The sequence below is a fragment of the Zosterops lateralis genome (assembly GCF_965231275.1).
Source record: "Zosterops lateralis genome assembly, chromosome: 1".
NCBI classification, from domain to species: Eukaryota; Metazoa; Chordata; class Aves; order Passeriformes; family Zosteropidae; genus Zosterops; species Zosterops lateralis.
The window spans coordinates 70,677,932-70,690,854 of NC_139762.1; the positions used below are offsets into that span (position 1 = coordinate 70,677,932).

The 12,923-nt window shown below is 36.8% G+C and overlaps 1 protein-coding gene across 2 annotated transcripts in view; it reads right to left on the minus strand.

Moving 5' to 3' along the window:
• The window catches only part of RELCH (RAB11 binding and LisH domain, coiled-coil and HEAT repeat containing), a 75,453-nt gene that overhangs the window by 55,312 nt on the left and 7,218 nt on the right, over window positions 1–12,923 (minus strand). For both annotated transcript variants that reach the window (XM_083866800.1, XM_083866797.1), the window contains exon 2: window positions 3,961–4,050. In XM_083866800.1, the coding sequence (XP_083722926.1) occupies window positions 3,961–4,050 (90 nt within the window). The remainder of the gene's footprint in view (window positions 1–3,960; window positions 4,051–12,923) is intronic.

Genomic DNA, 12,923 nt, shown 5'->3' on the forward strand with positions numbered 1-12,923 from the left:
AACAGAGAACTCATCAGTCTAATAGAGGGAGGCCAACACTTGACTCAGTAGCCTCATTAGTGCTTTGAAGTTAATGAGGCAGGACCACCTACAGGGAAGACCTGAACTACAGCAGACTTGTCTTCAGGTTCAACCCCTGGAGACCTTCAACCTGGAAGGAAATTTAAGAGGTTTACAACTCCTTCACAGAGCTTAAGACACGTAGTGGGAAGTCAAAACCAGATCTGCTTTCAGGATGAACAAAGTGCACACACAGTTTGTTACCAAATGATTGTTGTACTACAGATGCCTTTTGTGTTCTGTTTTTTAGTTTTGTTTGTTTTTTTAAAAATACTGTCCTCTGATTTTGGTGTGCACAATTTAATAGTGCCTACTAACAAACACACAAAAAAGGGCTTGGTAAAGAGCAGAAACTGTTAACCTAAGTCTAGATAAATGAAATTCTCAAAAAAGCCCAAGTGTTTTTTGAACTTGTCTTCCTTCCGAATCTTCAGAGACACACAGGCTCACTAGAAATCAATGCAAATACAGGGAAATCTGAGAATTTATATGATTGAAATGGAGTTTGATTTTAAGAATTAATTTTATCATCTTTGAAAACACAGCATGTGTTTTTAAAATTATTAGATTCTCAGAACAGTTGATGTCAAAGGCAGGTTAGCAATAATAAACATTTTGAATTATGCAAAGTAGGGGATTTAGACCATGGCAAATTTAAGATGTGGCAGAAGGTTCAGTTCCTTAGACTGACTGTCAGGCAACGTATTTAAAGCAAATCCTGTGAGTATTCAAGTTAGGCATACCCTTATTACACAGGAAGGGAGCAGGTTTTCCATTCTCTAGCTGCTTTATGGAAATTATGAGTATTTGGAGGAGGTCTACTACCTCTAACAAACCCTTCAGTACCGAGTTTATCCTAGAAGAAATTATTTCAAGCACTTAATACATGACTTTGGATTCAAAATTTTCCGCCTTAGAGAATAAGTTGTTTCCATCTAGTAAATTGCAAGCTCTAATGATGCATTTTGGGTTTTTTTTTATCTTTTAGTGGATCACAAATGTATTATCCAAACTGTTATGTAACTCATTTTCATTAAGATCAGGAAGACAAAAAAATTTATGTTTTCTAAATTGCAGTTAGTTTTGTCATACTTATCCACATCCTGACTGGCTCCTGTGACTTGCATCTTTTCAGTCAAGCTGATGATAATATTATAGAAGGGACTCACTTTGCTTCCTTCTATCAGATCTCCCAAGTGAAAAGCTCACAGCAACTCTTCAAAACTTGTTTGCTTCTAGTTCAAATTTTGCTTCTAATGACAGATGAAATGAAGTGGGCTAATAATTTTTAAATACTGAAATCAATTTCAAAAAAGAGTTGGTACAGTTATTTCCAGGAATTTCTGGACTGCTAAAACAAAAAAATATGGCAGCTTAGTCTACCACTACTCATAACTGGCAAATGGAATAGGGCAGCTTTGGATGATGATATATGCACACATTTTTTGATTTGGGGCTTTCTAACATTGCCAAGATACAAAAGTATTCGTAAAGTGGGCATGTTATAACTTCAGTTTTAAAGTCCTTCTGACTTGGAACCTGTTTACCAGTTTCATTTGCTGACTGACGTGCATTTATTTCCTATCTTTCATTTGATATGACAGGGAACTGATATGGAAATCATGTGTTCTGTCCAAATAGCAAAAAACAAAGATAGCAGCATGAGAAAGGCATTTACAAAGAGAAACTATTCAAACCTCATCTTCAGAACTATCAAAAGAAAAATAAGCGTATTAGATCATGGCCCCAAGCTTTCACAACAGATTAGAATCTTAATCTCCTAAGCATCAAAGCTCTTAACTGAAAAGAAAGAATTTTAGAAGAAATAAGCAAGATGGACTTCCAGTTAAGTTTCAAAGTGCATTTGCAGCTAAGAACAACTTCAAAAGCAGAAGTTGTAAGCCAGAGTTTGTTTAAAGAAGGAACTGGACTTGCAAAATTTTGGAATCTGTTGACATAAGTATATATTTTGCACATTAAATAATTATCAGTTTTTGAAATTGCTTGAGAAGATGGCTTTAAACACGATTGAGGCAAAATAATATAAGCAATTATGACAAAACCAGAATTTTGAGTAAAACCAGAATATTTAAAAAAATTTCCACTCTTTAAAAACATCCAGAAATAAAATTCAGTCTTACTTTGTTCAAGTTCTTATGTTACTTTTTAAGAACTCTTTGAAAAACATCTCTAAAGGAGCACATCTCTACAGAACTGTAAATATCCTGATATACAATTATTTCCTCATCAATTATATGACAGCAGTCAATCACTATATAGCAATTATAAAAAATATTGATCAATTTTACTGTTTACTAAAATTTAGTACTTAATTTTAGCCTATATTAATTTCATACTGGATGTAATCAATATTTTGTTACTAATGTTTTGTCAGAAGATCACTGGTTCTACTGGATTTCAATTCTGACTGGTCTATATTTTCTAAAAGCACCTCTAATCCAATTCTAAGGAGAGCTCCAAGCAAAAATCAAACTAGCTCTCAGTAACACTACTGTCAAGAAATACTGACTAGAACAGGAAAAATCTACTAAGATAATGAAAATAAATACAATATTGAGATTTTGCTTGTTTCTTCCTTGCATTTCAGGACACAATTCACAAATGTGCTCCTTAAACATAATTTGTTTAGAAGTTTACTTTTCTATTTACAACAATTGCATCCTTGAAAAGGACTATTTACATGGAAAAAGTGAGTAGCTAGATAGTAATAAGAATCCAGAAGTTTCCATATAAATTGAAGAACAGTAAGTTCCTATAGTTCTAGATGAGAACACCAAAATACCTGGATTTGCTTTCTGTTTGTGAATTTAATTCAGTCCTTTAACTCAGCAACATTGGCCAGGTAAGAAAAATGAGATTATCCCACTATTTCAGACTGACCCAGAGATGAAATTTCAGAATGAAGATCCTTTACAGAAGGATCTATGCTTCATCAGCCTTTTCATTGCTTGGTGGTTCAGAGCAGAGACAATAAGGTGGAAGAGAGACATGGCAGCTTGCATCACCTCAGGTTTCATAAAGCTTAACCATGTGGGCAGAAGTCACACCATGGACAACTTCCATGAGCCCAGGATATTGAGCAGTACTAACCAACAAGAAATAAACAGAGCTCTGTAGCCATTCCTAAGGAGCTCTTATGGGTTTCTCTGTGGAAGTTGTGAATATTAATATATTACCTTGGAAAAAAAAACCTGGACCGAGAAACATGGCTCACACGTAAAAGTGCTTACTAAAGCAATTTCAAATATAAGAGAAGGTTCTGCCTTTGGTGATGTAATAGATCCTGAAATTAAAAGTGCAAAAGGCTCAGAACAAAAAGCAAAAAAAGACACTTCTTTAAAACAATCTTACACAATTAAAGAGGAGAGAAAAGCAGTACAATTAAGATTTGTAGCAAAGAAGATTTATGGAACTAAGTAAATCCCAAATTTGCTCTGGGTTTGGAAGTGCTTATTTAATCTCAATGAAAGCAATATTTAAGAGATGACTTGCAATGGATCTTTATGTCAGAAAGTTCTCACCCATGTAGTAGTCACAGACCTCTGTGTAGAGTAATTTAGTGTATGTTTCAGATTAACAGTAGTAGTCAGTAGGCAACATCAGGATACAGTTCTATTGTCAAAGGCTGGGCACAATTTTCAAGTGTGTTTCTGTACTGGTGACATCTGGAACCATGTTTAAGAACACCTGCCTGAATATTTACAGTAGTTACAGCAGAAGTGTCTAAAGGATGATGCTATCATCAAACAACTAGTTAAACCACCTCAGTGAAATCTTGTCACCTTCAGAAATGTTCATTTAAATATATTTATGCTAGAAACAACAAGTGAAACAGCAAAATTAACATTGTGTGGTTCCTAAAACATATAGAACACTTACCTGCTACTCTTTCATCTGTTTCTCTATTGCCATCATCAGAGTATCTTGCAAAATCTAAAGAATCGAGAGTACTGATACTTCCAGCACGATCTTAAGGGGTAGAAAAAAAAAAAAAAAAATCAGAAAGAATCCTGAAGAGCTGCCTGTCTTTTATAGAGAAAGTCAAAACAGCATCTCATTTCAGAAACTATAAAAAGGAGGCTACATCTTCTGCAAGACTCAAATTTTATTGCATTTTCTGAAGGTCTTTAAGTAAAGAGTGCATCAGTAAAATTGAATCAAAAATGCAGCACTACAGAAGTTCACTGAACAGACTGTAAGAGATTTTGGCTCCCCGAAAAGATTGCATTTCTAGTCTGTCCACAGCAGATGAGGAGCAGTGCATTGTAGCACTTCCCCTTTTCCACCAGGGCAGGGACTTTGGCTTGGATACACAGGTGAGAAGGTAAAAGAAACCAAACTCTTGTGTGACAAGTTTCAGGCAGTTCTCATTTAAGAGAAACCTGTAACTGCCTCAAACACATTTTTAGTATTTTAAGGCATGTCAAAGTGACCAAATACTTTTTTACATTTCTCCTTTTCTAGCTTTTAACTTCAGTACATACCCACTTAATTAGCGTCTTTTAAGAACACAGTATCTGACAAAAGCAAAGGAAGCACAGTTCATGCTACTGCAGGTATAATATTCACACTACAATTAAATTTTTAATTTAAAAAGAAAAGAAAATAAAGAAACTCAGCATTAGGCTTGGATCTGATCTTGACATTTCTCCTTTCATGGGGATGGCAAAGAAAAAACCATCAACTAAAATGCAATTTCGGTAAGTCTCTTGAAGCAGATATTCACCTTTTTATTATAAAAGTGCACAAATTACTTGGTAACAGAACTCAAATTGAACAGGTTCCTTGTACAATTGAACATGCAGAAATTATATTAAGTACTTTAGTATCTTTCCTCTTCTTTTGAAATTAATTTCTATGTAGCACTTCAGAAATAATTTTAATTATATTAGAACTGTTGTCATATTAACAAAGAAGAATCTCCACAGAGCTGTCAAAAAACCTCTTATCTGTCAGTGGAAATAGAAGCAATTTCATCACTTGTCAGTCAAACTCTGTCATGACTAACATCATTAAGTATTTAACCTCTCCTCTCATTCTGCATTATGTAAAAAAAGAAAAACAAGCCAAAAAAGAATTCTATTAACGACTTCCTTTGTATATTTGTGCCTAAGTCGTACTGTAAGGTCTTGTGACCGCCTCTCTACATATAGACCAGCACTGCACTTAAACAAGAACACCTGAATTAGGACTGATTAAAGCATTTACACTTAAAAGATACAGAGATACTGAAGTTACCAACTCTAGCTGAGTCCCACAACATCAGGACTTGCCTGAAAACCTTGTCTGTTCCACAAAGTATATGACAGTAAACGGTTTGTATCTACCAAAGGGTTTTTCTTCCTGTTACAATGCTCTCTTATCCAAACAATGAAACTGGCTGTTGCTCCTCAGTGAGTCTCTACTCAGCCATTGGTTTTAAACATCATTGCTCATATGCAGGTTCTAATCTTATCCTCCGCAATATTTTCAGACATTGGTCTGATTTAGTAATTCTCTGTAGGCTGTTCTACACAGCTTAGCAACACAGTAGAAACTCCTCTTTTTATGGCATCTTTGGAAAATGGACTGTTGTGAAAATAAACCAGTGGGAAACACATTTGAAGAGATTAAGTTCAAAGGTAAACACTAATTCATGCACAGTCTGAGAGTCTTTAGAATTGACTTTTCAAAACACACAGCACCCTGATGAGTAGATACTGCTCCAACTTATTTCACTGGGAGCTACAAGATCATTTTTTGAAATCAAATTCAAGACAACATTCAAGTGGAGATCTCAATGAAAAGCTCATGTTGAAGAGGAGTAACCAAGTCTCACATACAGCATTGCTATGGGAAATGCAGAGATAAAACTGTTCCCTGCTGCAGCCTTAACATGTTAACAGATCAATTTCTAATTGATCAGAAGCAGCATAACATCAGAGAAACGATCAAATTTTCAACTTAAGTCAACCACATCACAATCACTGAAGCATCTAAAGCCATAAGGAATAGAATCTTTTCTTTATATGACTAGTGGCGCATTTCAGAAGCCAAGACTTTCCTCTGAAAACTGATAACACAAACCTAGGTCTAAACCAAAAACTTATTTACCAAAGCCAAAAACTTCTTGAAAAAAACCCAAACCACCAAAACCCAGATGCCTATAAAGAAGCAGGGGGTAATCACAATCTTTGTCAGAATTTAGACAACAGAAGCTGTTTAAGATCATACCAGCAGCTATGAATCTGACAACTCACAATATCAATCAGTTCTGCAACCTTAACCGTCCTACAGGAACAAGCAACACCAAGGGAGTTTAACCATTTCAACCCCCAGAAACTGCCTTATGCACCAGCCCTGCATGCACAGCAGCAACTTACAGGGCTGAAACTTGTACATTCACCATTTAAACTTTGCTTTACCATTACAGTGTTCATAATAAAAACAAACATATGGCCTCCCTTTCATACAGGCCAACACTGTGAGGATCTGCCAGTACTGCTGACTGGAGAAGCCCAACCCAAGCTGTGTCACTGCCAGCAGGGCTGTGGCACACGGGCATGGCGGGGCGGGCGCTGCTGAACAGTGCCCACAGTGAAGGGCAGCAGGGCTGTGCCATCGCCTCCCGTGCCCAAATGTCACCCTGGGGAACTGTGCCTGTGGCCTCACTACTCACCACCGCCTCTGTAGGCAGCCATCAGCAGAGGGTTAACTCCTAAAACCAATGCCAACGTCTAGAAAATCATGGAATAACATCTTATAACCTTATATTTCACTCTTCCACGAAGGATGTACCTGGGTGTAAAAGGCACCTCCCTGCTGGCAGCACAACAGTCTCGTTTGTTAGGAAAATGGGCAGGGCTGTTTTAAGGAAAGGAATCAAAGGGAAGGGCTGTGTCAGTCACACAGCTCACCTGAGGAATGTGAAACATCATCATTTATCTGAAGTACAAATAGTTGTACTCCAGGACACTGAGTGGAAGCATTTCAACCACAGCATTTAGGAAAGACAATTTTTTGAACAGAAAGGGGAAAAAGAAAAAAAAAATTAGAAGAAAAACATATATTCAAATTTTTAAAATAAAATTAAAAATTTTAGTCCCAGGTGATTTGGCAAAGAATATCAAAGCAACTTCTTGTGGAGAAACCACTGAAAAGGAGAGGTACACTTTGGCTGAAATCTGCTTCTTTCCCAGAAAGAAACTCAATCTGCCACAGCAGCGGGAACCCATTTTGCTGTCTTGGTATGTGCATTTTTATCTCCTGTGCACGGAATTCGGCTTCTTTCTCTGAATTAAAACACTTCATAATTAGCAATTCCTTTTTGCTAAAAGCTTTTCTAGTGAATACTGGAAAAATAATTGCCATCAGCTTCATGTTTCAGAAACGGTAAAAGCAAAGTAGCAAGAACAATTTTGACAAGCGGGTATAAACAACTGCAGAACACGGATCACCTCAATATGGAACAAGAGAGTGTCACAGTGCATAGAGAAGCAGTGAAATAGGCTCAGGGTTTTCATAATTCATACTAGAGAATTGCCAGGAGACATATCGGGATAATAAAGGAAAGCCTGTGCATAGTTCTTGTCTCTTACTTTTATCACTGGAAAAGGATGAGCAAAATCAGAATGCCAAGATTCATATACTCAAAGATAAGAAGATTTTTTTATCCATTTGTTTAAAAATACAATGTGTTTAATTTAATTTGTGAAGTTAAAAATTGGGTTCAATATCACATTTTCCTTATTAACTTATACTGTCTTTAAAAATATTGCTTCATTCCAGAGAAAAGGAATTTTAATTCTTTTCTTATTCCCAGAACTGGCACCAGATGACATGCAGATTTCTCCTGACAGCTTGTGTTCCCATGGCATATATTCAGCTCCCCCTGAAAGTTGAGCATAACTACCAAAGTAGGAAAATGTAAGGAAGTCTCAAAGTGATACAACCTCCTCCACCAACACACATAATATGAAAAAGGTTATGTTTCACTCACTCTGATGATAAAAAGAGATTATTTTTACCAGTTTACCTAAAAGACACCAAGAAGGATCATATCAGCCATATTTTCATGTTAGCCATATTGTCATAGTACGTGCATTAAGCAGAAGTAAGTTGCAGTCTTCTGCAAAATCTCATTGAATAATCTTTACACGTGCATGACACTGTAAATCAGCTAAAAGCAGAGACAAATTAAGTGGCATTACTTATTGATAAGAAGGCTCAAGAAAAAAATATTTTAAAAATTAATGTTTTAGAAGCTATTTGAATTTACTTTGCAAACATCCAAATAGATTTTAAAAATTACTAGTTGATAAAGCAGCCCAGTTGCCCCATTTCCTCTAAGATCACAGGAAACCATATCATCATGGACTAACAGTTAATCAAAGGAACATATGGAGACCCAGAAATCCACAATTCTTCCTTGAAATTCAAAGAGAAGAAATGATACTATGCTGGTACATGACAGAGTCACTTCACTAACTAAATGTTCACTTGTACTGAAAAATATTTGTAACCCTGAAATGAGACTATTGCCTTATTTTAAACTGCTGAGTGAAGCAGCTGGCTAACCACATTTTACACTGATAGGAGAAATAACTGGCTACTGAAGTTGGGTTTTGATTAGCATACAAATGGAACTACAAGTGAATCCTTCCCAGTCAGGATCAGAGCAGCTTCCCACTGGATATTGCACATACTAGGACAATACATTTCCCAGTTTAAGCCAGGCTTTACATGAATTATGTGGTTATATGGAGGAGGGAACAGCTGTAGGCAGAAAGCTCACACAGATCACAGGGAGATACAATCTTTTCAGGTTTGTTTGAGATAGTAAAGGTCTGGATAATAACTTATACCTAATAATGCTATTTCAGGGCCATCAGGTGGACTCCAATATCCACCCTCACACATCACCATTAAGAGAAGAAAAAACCCATGACTTTGCATTAAAAAACCACCAAAAAACAAGCAAAAGAGCACTCTTTGAATACATTCTACCCAATTACTTAATACAATTTTATTTGTCATTTACTGTAGCATTATCAAAGAGGAACACACAACATGCCACAGGCTTGGAAAAAACTGTTAAAAACATTGTTCATGCTATTGGAGACTACAAAGGTTTATATTAAGAATTCTGAATATTCATCCAAGCACAGATCTGCTTCCAGAAGCACAGAATTTTTATTTCATTTAGTCTTTCTTTTTTTCTTTTACTTTAGACAAAGTTAAAATGTTTTAACATCAGTGTTAGAATTATTCTAAAAGCAACTTAATCCAGCAGTAGTAATTTTATTTGATAATAATACACTCTCTTCACTAAATTAAATTTTCACTACATAGGATTTCACTAGGGACAAACATTAAACAAGGCCTGCCAGTTCGGTGTCAGGTACATCCCCACTTAGAAGCCATCTCAGGTTAATGCCTTCTAGCTTATCCTGAATAAAACCAGACGTTGAAAGTTACATAAGTGAATGACTGAGGCTATCAAAAATTATTCTTTACCATCATCATTTTTATGGCTACTTCTAGATAAGAAAAAACCCAATACGACTCCAGAACATAATTCTCTGCAGCCACAGAAATAAGTTGCACTTCATTCTTGAACTGGGCACTGAAAATTTGTTCTGTAGAACAAAATTATTAAAATAGGGAATTGCAAAGGTTTGAATTTATTACGAATTAAAAACCAAAACAAATAGAATAATTCGACCAACAAATATGCTACACTTAACACACAGCAGTAAATCATACAAAGAAAGCTGCTGGGGATTTTAAATGTCAGACAAGCATGCAATTACAGCTGTATGTGGAAAAAAACCCCAACTTACTCTAAGATACTCTTTCAGATCTCTGGAAAGTGAGAAGCTATAAAAGCCCCCAATGTTTTTTGACCAACAAGCCACGGATTATTACTAAGAGAAGCTTAAAATAACCATATAGTGCCGTGAAACTTTAGAAAACACACAAGTTTTTCCTGATGAGCTGTGCTATTCCTATGAGTTAAGCTGTCCCTTCTCCCAATATACACATAAACCCCTTCTTGCATGGAGGAAATCTCTGATGGAAAACTCTCCATCCAAAAGAAAATTATGTCATGAAGAGATCAAAGCCAAAACTTTAAGGCGTCTGCAAATCAAAGGTTGGAAAAAAAATTCGTAGACACCTGCAAAGGACAACAGTACCCATATTTAATAGGGTATAGTAGTTAATCTTTACTTTCAGGACACCCAACCTAATTTTTAAATGCAAAGACACAGGCAAACTAGCAAGTACTCTGGTAACAGAGCCAAACTGAGAAGCTTCTATCAAAATTACTCAGGTCTGACACTCCCTTCCTTCTCTGTGCTACAGATACAATAAAAACTATTGAAATTCAGACCTAAGGAAATGCAGATGTATAAATACACATTTTAGGTCTATTTTTGCTGGCAGTAAAAAAGTCTGCAAGTGAGGTATTTTATCTACCTTAAAAATTCCAGACCTAGAGTAAACTAGCCAGTAGGGTCATGCAGCAGATGGCCTGCTCTTTTCTAGAGCTACTGGTCTGAAACAACATGTCCTTGAATAACTTGTATTTTCAGCTATCCTGCACAGTATCACAGGCACAAAACAGCAAAAGCCAAGGAAACAGGGGATGGAGGTTAGTTGGGAAAAAAAACAGATTTCCTCTTGTGTTTCTGTGTACATGCTTAAGCCCTGTATTAGTACTGAACCACACATATGCATATAAGAATAAACCAAACTGCAAGAAAGAGGGAGAGCATGTGTAATAGATGATGTGGGATAATGTGAAAACCAAGAGTTTTAATCAAGTCCTTTCTACATTAAATCAAACAATCAGACATAATTAACTCTTTAATAAGTGATCATCATTCACAGTTTGTATTTGTGACTACCTTATATAGCAACTGAAACAGATCTATCAGGCAATTAAACTACTTAATTCTCCATAAATAAAACTGCAAATTTATTTTAACCATGCCACATTTCATAAGACATCTCTGGAGCAATATTACTTTGAAAAGTATTAAAAGTCTGCTGCATTTAAAATTTCTGCTATGTTTCAACTTGTTCCAAGCTTCCTGATGCTGGATCTTTCAGCAAAGTAAACCTGATCCACTGCAGCAGACATGTGATCTAGCACACAACCTTTACAGTAGAAACAGACTTACATAATGATTTTTAAAACCAACTTGAACTTGTAGAGTAAATTTTACCAGCTCAACATATTCCACATTGCTATGGTAACTTGGGGATGGAACAAAAAGCTTTAAATTAATTCAGGTACTAAACTGTAAGCACCTGACCTACCAACCCTGCTTTGCAACTCAAGTGCCTCTTAGTTGGTATGTTCTGAAAAGAAGACTTCAGACCCCCATCAAATGAAAAGAAAACTTAGTTACATGAAGCTACTAGAATTAAATTAACTTCCAAGCTGTCAGAACAACCTGTTTACCAGTTACCTAGAACAGACATTCAGTACTAGTCCATGATGGGCAATCCAAACCAGACTGAAAACAGATGATCCATACACTTACCTACTTCATATTAATAGTAAGTTATAAAAATTCATAGGAAGCATATGAGGGTAAACCCCTAAAGCTGCCTAGAGAAAACTAACCTATGCTTGCTGGCCAAGAACAGGAAAAAACCCAAACCAACAAAATCCCACCAACCAACCAACAACAACAAAAACCCCAACCCCCAGGTAAGTAAAACAAATATGTACTACTCTCACTCCCATGACAGACACACTGCAGAAGCTCATCAGAAAGATGAAATTACAAGTAGAAAATAGATAAGATTGTGCACCCTAGCACAGAAATAGCACTCTCACAGAACTGGGTTATGATAGAGATGCACCTGGGCTGATCTCCTGGAGAGACAGATACACCAAAACCAGGCTGCTTCTGGAGAGAGGCTCACTGCACAGACACTCTCAGGCAGCATCCAAATTAGTTGAGTTTGAAAGAATTAAGCCAGCCTTGCACGAAGCCATTTGGATGCTGCTGCAGTGAACACTGAGGTCCAAAGGGGTGTGACCTCAGGAAAAGCATCAAACCCAGCCTGAGCCCCTACAGACGTGCAAGGAGTAGCTCAAGCTGCAGCTCTTGAACGAGCAGACCTTCCCAAAACAGAACAGCTAAGGGCAAAGCATGGCACAGAGGTACTTCTTCCAGCTCATGACCCCAGCTGGCTTTAGCAGAAATCAGAAAGCATCACCAGCATCAAATTAACTCCATATGCTTGATGCTGCAGGACTGCATTGTCCAAAATCAACTTGCACCACAAGGATTTTTCCATTTGTCGCAGTAAACCAGCTTTCTGTTAAACACTAACATCAGGCAAAATTGTATCAATTTAGTCCTTAAATGGTTGCCCTTGCTGAAGGACTACTTAAAGTGTATGGATAGTATCTATCTTTATTCTCAAGCACTGTATTGCCTCAGGTTTTTCGTATTTAAATTTCATTAAGTTCTCATTTGCCCACTTTCCACATTTATCTTACAATAATAGTAAACTTTCCAGTTAAAACTTAACTAATGTCCATGTGGTTTTCTAGAGAATTAACAAAAAATAACTAGCAAATGGAGACCAAAGCATTTCTCCTATAAGAAAAGGCTGAGAGAGATGAAGCTGTTCCACCTGGAGAGAGAAGGCTCAGGGGGAGTCTCACGATGTTTATAAATAACTGAAGGGAGGGCGCCAAGGGGACAGAGCTGGGCTCTTCTCAGTGCTGACCTGTGACAGACCACGGACAGTGGGTGCAAACTGAAACACAGGAGGCTCCTTTGGAGGAACTTCAGGAAACACTCCTGCTGTAAGGGTGACCAAGCACTGGCACAGAT